Below are 14285 nucleotides of genomic sequence, written 5' to 3'. Positions count from 1 at the left end.
ACTGCTTTGCTGCTGATCCTTCACTGCAGTGTTACTGCATTCCTTTGGGACAACATTTCAATCAATAGGATGTTAGAATTTAGGTCATACCTGGGATGCTCAGCAGCAAGCAGTAATTTCAGGGCTCAAAACCTGGACCAGATGCCTATAAGCCAGAGAATGGTAGAAAAAAAGTGGAGCTGCTGTAAAGTCTCAACACGACTGGCCCTGAATTTATGGCAAATATGTCTACCCTTAAATGGCTACAGTGGCAGTTCTGTAGCTATGCTGCTTTATTACTTAAGGGGAGACACTTACTGCAGTGATGGAAGGTGATTCTCCCATTGGTATGGGTAATCAACCTCCCCCAGAGGCAGTAGCTAGGTTGATGGAAAAATTCTTCAATTGATCTAACGCTGCCTACACTGGGTTTTAGGTGAGCGTAGATACGTCTCTCCGGGGTGTGAATTTTTCATGCCCAGGAGTGATGTAGCTATGCCAATTTAAGTTCTCACTATAGGCCATCCTGGAGACTAGGACAGAGGATACTCTAAGAGGGAAATTGAAAGTAAAGTGGATATAAATGTGGAATAGGAAGTCAATTGCTTTTTGTATTTGGATCCACTCCTACCATCTCTCTCTTGCTCTAATCTTTATTTATTTATAAATCTACATAACCTATGTTCTTACAAGATACCCATCTCTATGATATCATTATTTCATTGAACATGTTGGGTGATTGTTCTGCAAGATTCACCTTTCTGGGGTAATGTACACTAAGGAAGTATTGCCTGAGTGTATTTTAAAATAACATAATCACTAAATCTAATTGTCTGGCTGGAATTTCACATTAAGCACTGGTGGTTTTGCAGAAATATTCCTAATATTAAAGACCTCACTGTTTACATGATTTCAGAAGCGGATATTTTAAAATCAGATTGCTTTATGTTGCCTTCGCAGTTGTCAGGGCCGGCTCCAGGCATCAGCCAAGCAAGCAGGTGCTTGGGGCGGCACGTCGGGCTCTTTGGCGGCAATTCAGCCGTGGGTTCCTCTCCGAGGGAAGGACCTGCCGCCGAATTGCTGCCGAAGAAGAAAGCAGCACGGTGGAGCTTTTTTTTCCCCCGCCGCTTGGGGCAGCAAAAATCCTGAAGCCAGCCCTGGCAGTCGTTGTTATTTATTTGTATTATAGTAGCACATGGAGGCTGCCGTCAAATCAGAGTCCCACTGTACTCTTTCCTCAAACAGCCTACAGTCTAAATACAAGATTAAGACTAACGGGGGGGGGGGGGGGGGGGGGGGAAAAGAAGGAAAAAGGGAGACAGTTGGGGGGAGGGAAAAAAGCAGCAGTCCTTTGTCTGGCTAACCATTATACCAGAGGTTTGCAAGGCTGTTCTTTTCTGCTCTTTTTGGGTCGGATGTTTTAGAGCCTTGGAGGAGCACGAGACAAAGCGGTTTTAAGCAACATTTGCACCTGTCCCTCTATCCTGGACTGCTCTATGACCCCAATGTAATTTAGATAGCCCTGGGGCCTGTCTAAGTTATGACAGCCTTCCTAGGATGCCTTTCAGGCCAGAGCTTCCTGAAGTCTTCACAGTGCTACGTGCTGGGCCCTACCCCTGGCAGAACCGCTGTATTGTGAGGGAGTCCTTGGAAGGCAACCTTACAACTGCTTTTTGCTGTTCGGGAATGGGTGGAAACCTCCCCTGTCTGGACCCTGTGCTTTTAGAGCCTGTTTAAGCCCTGTAAAGCAATGTAGCAGGGATTGGGCTCTCACCCTTTATTTGTGAATGGCATGTTGCAAATAATTCTTAAGCGCCGGAGATTCAGTACTTCCTTACACTATTGCTCATACCCATCTATATTTTCTGCCCCTGCTGATATCAGCTTCATAACAAAAGTGTTTTGGATGCATCTCTTGTCTCCTATTGCCCATCTCATTATTCCATCATTTCAGTGCACGCTTAAGACACTTAAGGTTAATTATAGACACGCAGCACTATATGAGTGTGAGAGAGAGACATGATAACAGCCTGCAACTATGTGAAGCATATAAACATGAAGGAGACAGAATTTATTTAGTATGATACATGGGGCTATAACTAGGACAAATGGGATAAAACTAAGAAAGGGGAAAGTTAGAATGAATATCAGGTGAAACTGCTTGACAGTGTAGTTATTAAGCTGTGGGATAATGTTCCAGAGGAAAGGAAGGAAGCTCTGTCACTAGATACTTCCAAAATTAGATTGGACAAAACATGATAAAATGTATCATAGGGAACAATTCTGCATTGGCAGGAATGATCTAATTCTCTTTTTCAGTTCTAGCTTCTATGACTAGAGTGTGTCTGCATATATCCCACATATGTGATGATGATAGTCATATGATAAATTTGTCATGTATCTTTAATATTTTGCCTGCACTGTGCCCACAATTCAACCTCTACAGGGATGACTTCTTCCAAAACCATACATAGCTTCAAACAGCTGCTATGGAACAAAATAAAATCTCTCAGAGATTTTTCTTTGCAAATGTACAATTTCTCATAAAAATTACATTGGCCTGAGGCTCCAGAAAGGAAATATTCAGCTCTGATCCAGTGACATGTTTGATATCCCATGTTCCCTTGGGGTTAGATGTAGGTGCTTTATAGCACTGGAGTGGGATGAAGCTTTTATTCCAAACCCTAGTAGATTATGAGATATTGGACTTTAAAATCATGACACTATTACATATGTAACAGGTATTAAATATATTTTTAGGTTTCTATAATATATTAGTTATAATTTTTCTCCCCCACAGAAGTCTGCACAGTGGATTTCATTGTAACTAAGACAACTGATTTTACAGGGGGAAGGATGCAACAATTTAAAACAACATTTTAAAAACTTCCAAAAACACTTCTATAACAGATCTTCTGTGAAATATGTGGCATATATAGGACACATGATGGTTTAATGTGATGAAAAGGATTCATTCGCATGTATGTAGATATATCTATAACATCTGTAGATAATCTAAGGAATAAATGGATAGTATATAAATATACTTAGAAAGGGAGGCCTGAGCCAGCAAACCCTTTTATTGGATGCAGTGTTTACAACTGTAAATAGTTCAACTGAAATCTTTAGGGCAATAAACACTATACCTGGTAGAAAGTGCTTCCAGTATCAAGGCCTTATTTTCCTACTGATCTCCTTCCTTCACCTAAAATACTAAAGTGAATAGGAGATGCTAGGTATCTGGGCTATCACAAGATCATAATATTGTTTTTTAGAATGCAAGAGCGAATAGTCCATTCTGATGCAATTCTAAGTCAAAGCAGTTTCCTGTTAGTTTGAATATCACATCAAATTTTGCTTGCAAAGGAAAAGCAGACTTGCTCCAAGTAGCACCTGAGGTGCTGTGAGTCTAGAAATGAAGTGGTTGCCTTAGCGCACATATGGCACAGCTATGCTAATGAAAAGATGTGTGCTTCTCCATTAACATTTGTTAAACACTTCAATCTTAATATTCCTGGAGGACAAACTCTTTTTAGATATGTGAAAATCATCGCTATTGCAGCTCCCTGTACTATCTAATAATCCCTTCTGCTTGCTTTTCCTTTGCTGCTAATGTACTGCTTGGGCTGTGGCTGATTCTTAAGAAATGCATCCTGCAGGTAAAGAGACTAGTCATTTCAATTTCTGGAATTCCCCCCCCCCCCCCCATGATGATGGGTTTTGTTGTTGATTGTTGGTTTATTTGTTTGCTGCTGTAACATCACTTTTTGGCAGAAGACAGGATGATTTTGACCAAATAAATGAGTTTATCTGGGTATTTTTGAAATGGCTATGAGGAAACAGGTGCAATGTGCCCTGTTCCTTTGACCTTGTCATGTACAGTAAGGAGAAAAAGACGTTATTTAGCGTCCAAGGGCATCTAGGTTCTAGTTTCAAGCCTTATTGTGTTTTAATTAGAAAATTACAACTTGAGCAAGTAGGAGTGAAAGAAGATATACGTTTATAAAGGACATACAAAGGAAAGGTCAGGTATAGGACCAACTGTCCCTGGTAAGTCTTGCACACAAGTGCTGGCTTTATTTGTCTCAGTTTTGAGACACACTCTTTCTTTCTCCAGCCAAATGAACATAGTATGTGACAGGGAAGGTCTGAGATTGGAGGAATTCAAAGTGCCTATCAGTGACTGGCTTCTATGTAAATACTGTAACACCTCTGAATGGAGGGACAGCTGAGATAACACTATAGGCTAATCTTTACTGCTGGTGAAAAAGGCCAATCTCCCCCGTTATTCGGTTTCTGCAGAAAAGATGGACTTTAGGAAGAAGGAAAAAGAGGGCAAGAACAACTTGACAATACATGTAGGAACCTGCCACTGAATCAGAAATATAAAAAAAATGGAAAATGAAGTATTAAAAACCATTACTAATTTGAAACCATACCCTCCCACACACACTCTATATCCCATGTATACACACATATATATGGATACATATATAAAAAGATATATAGAAATCTCTCTAAATATCTATAATTATGTAAATATTTCTATAAATCTGTCTCTACTCTGTCTAATCTGTTTATAAGTATATACTTGATTTATGTACCTTGCCATACCAATATTTGCTTTGATTTATTTTTTACACCAAATACCAATAAACTTAATGAATGTGAAGTTTGTCTGTCTCTGATTCCCAAGGCAGAAGTATGTGAAGCACAGCCCTCCACTGCAATGACCTCTTTCTGTCATTGTAATTTACAGCCTTGAACCATCCTTTCATATATATCTAGGTGAGTTTTTATATATTTTTTTAAAAATTATAACCGTGTCTCACCAGAAACAGCGTGGGTCTTCGCAAGGAAGTTAAAGTAGAGCAGCAGCCAACTGTGGCTAAAATGCTTGTTGCAATATCAGTGAAGTTGTGTTCATAAATGGGCACAATCCCAAAATGAGCTGGGGAGCGGGCTGGGACAGGTAGGTCACCCAGAGCTAAACTTCTGATTAACTATTTATGCTATTACACAATACTTGTTGAATTTATCCTCTCTGTAGAAGAAATTTAAGGTGCAAGAGCTTCTGCCACCTCCTTTGAATGCAATATAGAAATGAATAGTATGTCTCCTCAGTGATTTCCACTCATCACACCCATTTCTCAGTGCAACGAGAGCACAGAAAAACTGTAGCTTTGATTACACTCAAAGACCTTTCCTCTCACATCTTTTAAGATGTATGTGAGTGTTTGACAGAAGTCTTTTGCAGCATCTAATATGTTTCATGCCCAAGATTTGTAGCTGAGTGACTGATCTGGCTAACTGAGCTGCTGCTGCTGCTTCTTCCTTCCCCCACCTCTCTCCATTCCCTTGGGCTCAATTTTTCCTTCCCCAGAGTGTATAGCATAGACAGACATTAACATGTCTGGGTAGTTTACGAGCTGAGCTCCCGAAGGACACTGTACTCTGAAGTATAATAAAGATCCTTTAGGAAACACGTTGACAATCTGTGCCTTCACATACCAGGCCAAACCCACTCAAGGGATGCCTCTCCAGTCTTTCTATTTTTAACTGAAAAAAAAAAAAATCCTTTAAGATATATGGATCTTCTAGGTTCCACTGCTGGAACAAATTATCAATGTGGATGTTTCAACAGAGCAGGAAAACAACTGCCACATTACATTAATACCATGGCTGTTTTTGTTCAAGCTGTTCCCATCTCTCCCCCGTCCCCCTCCCATACATATCACTATGCATTACTGATTCAGTGTGCACTAAAAGTACAAAAATGGGGAGTTTATATATGTTATTGTAAGCCAACAGATCCTGCTTTGCACTGCCTGTTGCCTGCCAAAAGCAAAGGAGGGCACAATTTTTTCTGCGTGTATTCACCAAAGTTTAGAGAATTCAAGTGTGCATTGCTTCTTGCTGAAGCAATACAGGAAGCATATGCTGCCTTCTGTCTTACTACAGGAGCAAAATCTGAGATTGTAGCTACCAATGACAGCTTCACTCATCAGCCTGCTCACCTGCTGTCATTAAATATGGGCTTCTTGATTATCCTTCTCAATTAAAAAAAAAAAAAGCAAAGAAGCCACTACCACCAAACAAATGTATTTTGAGATTAATGATCCAACTATTATCCTCTTGAAATCTCACTCCTGGTTTGTCCCAGTTGCTTACTTCCCACACTGCAGTGACACATGCCAGACACTATGGCAGCAAGAGCTTAATTCATTGATCTTTTTACAGCTTCCAGATTATTTAAAACAGCAAGATGGGCACCCTCCTTTCATTCATCTTTTTAAAAATATTGGCCTCCAGAACAAGTATGCATGATTTTTCACATGGGTTCCCTATTTGGCCATCCCATTTGCTGTTAGAATGCTACCCCCTTGCTTGCCTTACATGGCCTGTGGGGCCCTGACTGCTCTAGCCTGCTCTGACTTTTGCCTTCCCTTACTCCATTAATGGCTTCATTGCTACTCAATGGCGTGAAGCCGACCAAATAAGGAAAAGGTGGCTGGCTTGTCCCTCAGGAGCGTCTGACTGCCACTGCCCCGCAGGAAGTATAAATTGGTGTATCTCCCTCTGAGTCAGTACCCAGCTTTTTCTCAGGAACCCCACGCAGTAGGTGCTGATCTGGTGAGTAGTACAGCTGACCAGCCTATCAGTCAAGTTCCCAGCACAGCAGCTGCTCTGCTGAAGGCATCGTTGGGGAAATTAGAAGATCAGACTGACAAAGAGGAGACAATTTCTGGATGTCTAGATACAACTGTTGAGGAGGCTGCTTTGCATCTGTAACACAAGGGCTAATTTTATTTCTTTTTTGGGTGAGGGCTGGGAGGGGGGACTGAAGCCTCTAAACTTTTCATTCATTCATTCATCGTTTCATTCATTGCTTTTAAAATAATATTGATTGCCACAGGTTGGCTGTCTGGGGAATTATAGACACTACAAACAAGCTGTGTCTGAAATTCCCCCACTCCCAGGAGAGCTCTCAAAAGTTTGCTAGTCCTTCAAAGAAAGATCTTGGAAGACATTTCTTTAAAATAATTCTAATAATGCTCTGCTAGAAGTTAACGTGCATTTGAAGAGCCGAGGAAAAATATTAATATAATATTTAATATGTATATAAAATCTCCGGAGGGGTGGAGAAGTGTGTTTGCACTATGTGGCAACATCCCGTGTCATGTCTACGGTTAGTGCAGGCAATCGCTATGCTGCATCAGTAACAATAAGGAACAGGCAACAGCTGGACGCCAGGGTCTGCCACGAGTTTATCCTGTGTGTGTGTGAGAGAGATCTAGAGGGTGATAGATATTAGACAATCAATCACTGCGCAGTTGGGAGGAAGCAGGTCCCTTGTTGTTCAGGCAGGACCTGGGCGGGCAGAGAAAGCTGCCCCCGCCGGGCTGAGCCCGGAATGAGCCGGGTGTGTGCTGGGGGGAGCTCTGGGCTGGGCAGGATGGAGGGCTCTGCAGGCTGCTGCCTCCCCCGGCGGCTGCACGGGCTCTGGAAACGCGGCTGGGCTGTCTTGCAGATCCCTGCCTCCCGCCCAAGATGTGTGACGACGAGGAGACCACCGCGCTCGTGTGCGACAACGGCTCCGGGCTGGTGAAGGCCGGCTTCGCCGGAGACGATGCCCCCAGAGCCGTCTTCCCTTCCATCGTCGGCCGCCCCAGGCACCAGGTAACGAGCCCCGCCGTCTCCTCCTTCAGCGCCCCTGGCCTCCGGCTCGCCCCCCCGCCGCTGAGCCCTAGCTCTAGCCCCCACCTGCCTTTTATCCCCGCCGCTCTCTGCTGACCCCCAGCTCCCTTCTCTCCGATGTTCTTCATCCCAGTGGGATTCCCTCTGATCCTCCCCACCTACCTCACTGGACTCCTTTCCCACACTCCACTCATGTCTCTACAATCCTCCCTCATGAACTTTCTCCTCTCCCCACATTCTTCACTTCCCCCACTGTCTCCCTCTCATATCCTTTTCTCTTTCATCTCCCTCCTCTCCCCTGTGGTCCTTCACTTCATTCTTCACCCCACTTAACTGCTCTTTCTCTCATCTTTCCTAGTTCCTCCCTCCTCCCATGGAACAGATCTCCTCCAGCTGGTGTAAATCCATAGCTCCGTTAATTGAATTTACATCACCCCCAGACCTTTTCATGGACCTTTGCCTCCCCTCCTAGCTCATCTAACCCTTCACACCACTGCCACTCCCTTTCAATTCTTCACTTTTCTTTTTCTTTGATCCATTTCCTCTGTTACTCTGAAACTCTCTACTGTTTGCCCCAGACCCTTTCTCCTTCCTCTTATCTCCCCATAATGCTTCTTTCTGTCTCCCATTCTCTTACCTCTCCATATTGTGAGCATTAAACCAGCATATAGAAGACTTTTAGTAAACTGTTACCCCTACCCCCAACCAAGAGCTACACTTTCCATGCCAAAAAATATGTAAAAGCTCAACAGTGATGTTTGATATTATGGACTCAATGATGAAAAGATTAATACAATTTATCTTTTTGTTTACTACATGAGATAAGCCCCTCCTTCTCTCTTTTATTTATAATATACTATTTGGCATGATTTCCAGAATGCAACAGTTGTAACTGCTTACTAGTTTGTGAATGATTATGGCTATTGTAATGGATGCATTTCACTGTCACGGAGATAGCTATAAAAACTTTCTCTCATCCATCTATCCATAGCTTCATTTTTCATGATATTGTATGGTTTGCTTTCCACCATAGCCTTGGGTATGTGGGAATGAGCTAGTTGAGTTTTCCTGTTTTGTGTTTGTCACTTTAATTGATTAAATGAAGTAGGATTTTTTAAAAAAGAGTCAGCTATGTGTTGACTTAATTAATATTCAAAGTAAATTAATGTTGCTTTCCATATTTAACCACATTTTGGCATAGTTCATGTATTTCTCCCTGCTTTATCCTAAATAATATACTTAGCTGTTTGGCATGATTAAATCTGTGCTTAATAATGGTGTTTTCCCCCCTAGAAAATATTTCTTTATACTTTCCTCCATTAGGGTGTTATGGTTGGCATGGGTCAGAAAGATTCCTATGTAGGTGATGAGGCTCAGAGCAAGAGAGGTATCCTGACGCTGAAATATCCTATTGAACATGGCATCATCACCAACTGGGATGATATGGAAAAGATCTGGCACCACACTTTCTACAATGAACTGCGTGTGGCCCCTGAGGAACACCCTACCTTGCTCACGGAGGCCCCCCTGAACCCTAAAGCTAACCGTGAAAAGATGACCCAGATAATGTTTGAGACTTTCAATGTGCCAGCCATGTATGTGGCAATCCAGGCTGTCTTGTCCCTATATGCCTCTGGTCGTACCACAGGTAAAAAGATAAGTGATTGCTATAGAAATTTTTCCTTTCAACCCCTCAACTCCAAAGGAAAACAGACTGAACAATCTCTAAGGCATTCAGATTCACAGAAAAATAGATGTATTTCAAATATGTCACTGGTAAAAAATTAAAACAGTCTACTGAATGTGAAGAAGGATTTTCCAGTGGTTAGGGTATTAGCCTAGGACTTGGAAATCTTGGTTCAATACCTTGTTCTGCCACAGACATCTTATGTGACCATTGGGCAAGTCACTTAGCTTTTCTGTGCCTTATTTGAGCCTCTACCTCACAGGGGTGTTCTGAGGCTGAATATATTAAAGATTGTGAAGTGATTTGAGATCTTCTGATGAAAAATGCCATAAGAAATTGGTATTATTAATTTATCCATATTGCTTTAAAAATGAGCCTCAGTTGCCTAATGTCTATGTATACACTAGAGACCTTACAAGTGGCACAGATGTACCAATGCAGCTATACTGCTGTAAGATCTCTCAGGTAGCTGCTCTATGCCGATGGGAGAGAGCTCTCCTGTTGACATAATTAAACCACTCCCAATGAATGGCGGTAGTTCTCCTGCTGACATAGTACTGTGCACGCTATCACTTATGCTGGCAAAACTTATGTTGCTCGGGATATGTTTTTTCACACCGCTGAGCGACATAAATTTTTCCGACATAAGTGGTAGTGAAGACATGTCCTGCTTCTCCTCTCACTTACAGTGATGTAAACCAGAAGTGACTACTATGAACTCACTGAAGTTACACTGGTATAACTGGTTTGAGTGGAGACTCAGGCCAAATGCTTGGACTTCAGTTGAAAACAATGATCACTGAGATAGTGCTAGTAAAGGTACTGAAAGGATCTTACTCGGAGTAAATGGAGAGTGACTGTTTCAAGTGAATGATCACTCTGAATCGTCAGTTATAGCCATGCTAGCAAAGGCAGAATGAGCCAGATCCATTGTAACTGTTGAATACAATATAGAGCTATGCTGATTTACATTACATTATATATACCTTCTTTTCTTACTGACTTGTGTATTGAAAGGTCATGTGATTTCTGAAAAGTTAGATGCTTCCAAGTGTATCTGATCTCAGTCATTTCTCTCTTCCAGGCATTGTTCTTGACTCTGGCGATGGTGTCACCCACAACGTACCTATCTATGAAGGTTATGCTCTGCCTCATGCCATCATGCGTCTGGATCTGGCAGGCAGGGATCTGACTGACTACCTCATGAAGATCCTCACTGAGCGTGGCTACTCCTTTGTGACAACAGGTAAGTACAACTCCTCCTCCTCCTCTTCTTGCTAACTTCTTCTCATCTCTCTCAAGCCACTGGGGAACTTCTGCCTCTGGCAATCCCCCTCTTCAGACCTTGACTTGCTTTCTGTGTTTCTGTAGCTGAACGTGAGATTGTCCGTGACATTAAGGAGAAGTTGTGCTACGTTGCTCTGGACTTTGAGAATGAAATGGCCACTGCTGCCTCCTCTTCTTCTCTGGAGAAGAGCTATGAATTGCCTGATGGTCAGGTGATCACAATTGGTAATGAACGTTTCCGCTGCCCAGAGACTCTCTTCCAGCCATCCTTCATTGGTAAGTGCCTCCAAGGACTTCTTTGACGTGAGACCAAGTGAACTGTAAGGCTTGGAGAGTCCCCATTCCCTATCTACCTATTCAGCTAAATTTGGTATAAAAACAAGCAAAGAAAAAAATGGATTAGATTCTCCAGTACTGCTAAGCTATGCTTGGCACAAGACTATTGAGAAGGTGGCTTGCTGGCTGAGCACTTGGTTAGTTTCTTGGTGCAGATTAGAATAGCCTTCAAATTGCAACTGCACTAGCTATGCCTGTCAGTGCCTCCCTGTGGCCATTCCAGCAACTGTGACAAACCAGGACATGGGGACACTTCAGTCACACTTCTTCTTTCCCAGATAAGTGCCTGCACTGGGATGCATGAGAGGGATGGTGTAGGAGCCTCTATTGTGGCTCTGTGCTACCAGAAGATCCTATTACAAAGGGGGATGCTACCACTGACTCAATCTGCCTTGTTTAGGCTACTTTTATGCTGGAAGAGTGACAGCCAAGCCTTTGCCAAACTGATCTTTACCAAACCTCCTTCCCTCCCCCCAAAATTCCATTATTGTAATTACATTAGGGGAGATTCTTAGCTATTGTAAATCAGGATAGCTCAATTGAAGTCAATGGAGTTCTGCTGATTTGCACTAGTTGAGGATCTGGCCCGCAAGTAAATTGTTCCTATTGTGCTGATGTGGCATAATTATAGGACTCTGTCCTTGCAGAAATGTTATTGCTCAGATATAAATGTCTTAGAATTAGTAGAATGTCACTGTGTCATTGGAGATTTTCCATCAGGGTGAATTTTTCAGAGACAGTATTTAAAGGTTTATGTCTTATACTTACTCAAAGACAACAGCTGCTTCCACTGAGAAGTGAAGTTTCAAAAAGAGAGGTTTGCGTCTATGTATATGCCTTATAATTAAATACTGTCATGGCTTAGATTGTAAATTCTGCTATAGAGCCAAACAAATTTGATGGCTACAACAAGTGTTTATAGCATAAACCCTGTGTGTTATATGCAGTTGTTCATCAGCTGGCATCTCGTTGCAGATCTAGTTTCATTGCTTTCAGGAAGCACCTGTTAAATTAATACATCGGAATGTAACCTATGAACATTTGCTTCTGATGTCTTTACATGCATTGCTATACCCCTTGTCCGTTCCTGGATCATCTCTAGTCTTGATAACTGAACCTTTCTGGCCTGGCCTCTCCATTTTCTCTCTTCTCCAGTCTATCCAAAATACTACTGCTAATCTCTTCTTCTTCTGCTCTGCTCCTGTCTTTTACCAGATGAAATGAAAGCTCTTTGTCTCACTTTCAAGGCCCTACGTAATCTCCATCTCTTCTGTCATTTCCTCCTATCCCTCCTCTCTACATATATTTCTATTGATCCTCTATTACTGCTCTTTGCTGTGCACTTCTTTTATTCTGCTCCACACACACTGAGAAGCTTCCGCCCACTGTCTCCAGCAAGTGACCTCTCCTTTCTAAAACGTACTTGTTTTAGGATTCTCCTTTGTGGTAGTCTCCTATAGTAATTATTATTAACCAGTACTTTTATAATTAATCTCTCCACACCCTCCCTTTATCAAAATCATTGTCACGTGTTTTGTCTTGTCTCTATTATATTGTAACACCATCCCTGTCCTGAATGAATCTTTTGCTATGTTTTATGACACGTACTTCTATGGCACTATAATAATGCTTATTAGTAATAGCTATAAATGCTCACAGATCTTTTACACAAACATTGTCCCTCCTGTATAATTTGCTGATCTATCATCTTGCCTTTCAAGGTATGGAATCTGCTGGTATTCATGAAACTACCTACAATAGCATCATGAAGTGTGATATTGACATCCGTAAGGATCTGTATGCCAACAATGTCCTTTCAGGTGGTACAACCATGTACCCTGGTATCGCTGACCGCATGCAGAAAGAAATCACTGCACTGGCGCCTAGCACTATGAAGATCAAGGTGAGGGGTTTGGTGTCATAAGAAACAGAAATTGGGGTAAAGAATGATCGCATTGGACTAAATAATTAGTTTCGGTGGTGGGAACAATTCAATAGTTGAGACCAAGAGCTGCAGGATTAATTGGGAATAACTTGACTGAAGTCAGTGGAATTATACTGATAAGAAACAAGTGTTAGGAGAGGAGAATCAGGCTGTAAATTGCTATTGAGAATATTGCATGTGTTGTAAACTGGCTGCTGGAGATGTTACCAGTGATAAGATAGGAAAGTTCTTTCATAATTTTATGTCGTCTGTAGCAATTTGGTATATCAAATCACTACAAAGCCCATGTAAAGTAGCTGTTGGAAACTCAAACTGTTGAACTGATAAGGATTTTGTTGCTTATCCTTCCCTAGATCATTGCCCCACCAGAGCGCAAGTACTCTGTCTGGATTGGTGGCTCCATCCTGGCATCTCTGTCCACCTTCCAGCAGATGTGGATCAGCAAACAGGAGTACGATGAGGCTGGTCCATCCATTGTCCATCGCAAGTGCTTTTAAGTGCCTTTTCCTCAATTTACCTCCCACTCAGGATGATGACATTATGCTTCTTGAAGTCTTCCAGCAATCCTTCCTGAACTCTCTTCAGTCATTGTACAGTTTGTTTACACACCCGTGCAATTTATTTGTGCTTCTTCTAATATTTATTGCTTTATAAATAAACAAGATCTGGGACTTGCAACCTACAAATGATTTTGTCTTTTTTTTCCCCCCCTTTTTGCTCTAAAAATTAAGCTGTATACAAACTGGGGTTTGGAAACTAACACAATACATCAATGTCATGGGTGGGTGGGTGTCCTTTTTAAATGATGTGATTATGGGCACTCTATCAGCCATGATATATTATTAATTCAAACTTTTTTCTTTTGGAATCTGAAACAAAAGAAGCATCTTATAACACAGCTTATAAAGAAGTAGTTTGGGGGGTAAAACCAGTAAGTGGGACAAGTGGAAGCAAATCACTCACATTCATTCTTTGGGTTTAAATGTTAATTTTTCAATTGCTAATTGGATTAGTTATAATCCAAGTATTTTAATACCAAAGTCCTGCATACCAAACACAGTTGGAAAAGGATAATTATGTTCATATGATCAGTGTTATTTAAAAGTAATTAACCTAAATCCTTAATGCCGAAAAAGCCCCTCCCCCACCCACCAGAAGCGCCTTCTGAAGGTTATACATGTTTGTGATTAAACATTAATCCAAACTGGCAATTTGACCCCTCCCCCATCTCGTCAAACCCATCAAAAATTCTGAAACAAGGACATGAAAGCTTTAATGTGCAAGAGCCAAACAAAAATTTGGAGTCAAAAGTAGTATAACATACAACTATTATACAGTGCTTAATTTGTAATG

The 14285-nt window shown here is 41.7% G+C and overlaps 1 protein-coding gene across 2 annotated transcripts; it reads left to right on the top strand.

Annotated features, from left to right (window-relative positions):
- The first annotated feature begins 6508 nt into the window (after positions 1–6508).
- Positions 6509–13621, top strand: ACTC1 (actin alpha cardiac muscle 1). 2 transcript variants are annotated; one of them, XM_034768918.1, is made up of 7 exons: positions 6509–6612; positions 7511–7659; positions 9001–9325; positions 10449–10610; positions 10736–10927; positions 12709–12890; positions 13286–13621. In XM_034768918.1, the coding sequence occupies exons 2-7, from the start codon at positions 7531–7533 to the stop codon at positions 13427–13429; spliced, it is 1134 nt and encodes a 377-aa protein (XP_034624809.1). In that variant the 5' UTR covers positions 6509–6612; positions 7511–7530; the 3' UTR covers positions 13430–13621. The 2 variants fall into 2 exon arrangements, with proteins under 2 accessions (XP_034624809.1, XP_034624810.1); XM_034768919.1 differs by lacking the exon at positions 6509–6612 and having other exon boundaries at positions 7395–7659.
- The last annotated feature ends 664 nt before the right edge of the window (positions 13622–14285 follow it).

The sequence above is a fragment of the Trachemys scripta genome, chromosome 4 (assembly GCF_013100865.1).
Source record: "Trachemys scripta elegans isolate TJP31775 chromosome 4, CAS_Tse_1.0, whole genome shotgun sequence".
In the NCBI taxonomy this organism is placed as follows: domain Eukaryota; kingdom Metazoa; phylum Chordata; order Testudines; family Emydidae; genus Trachemys; species Trachemys scripta.
This window is presented reverse-complemented; position numbering and strand designations above follow the sequence as displayed.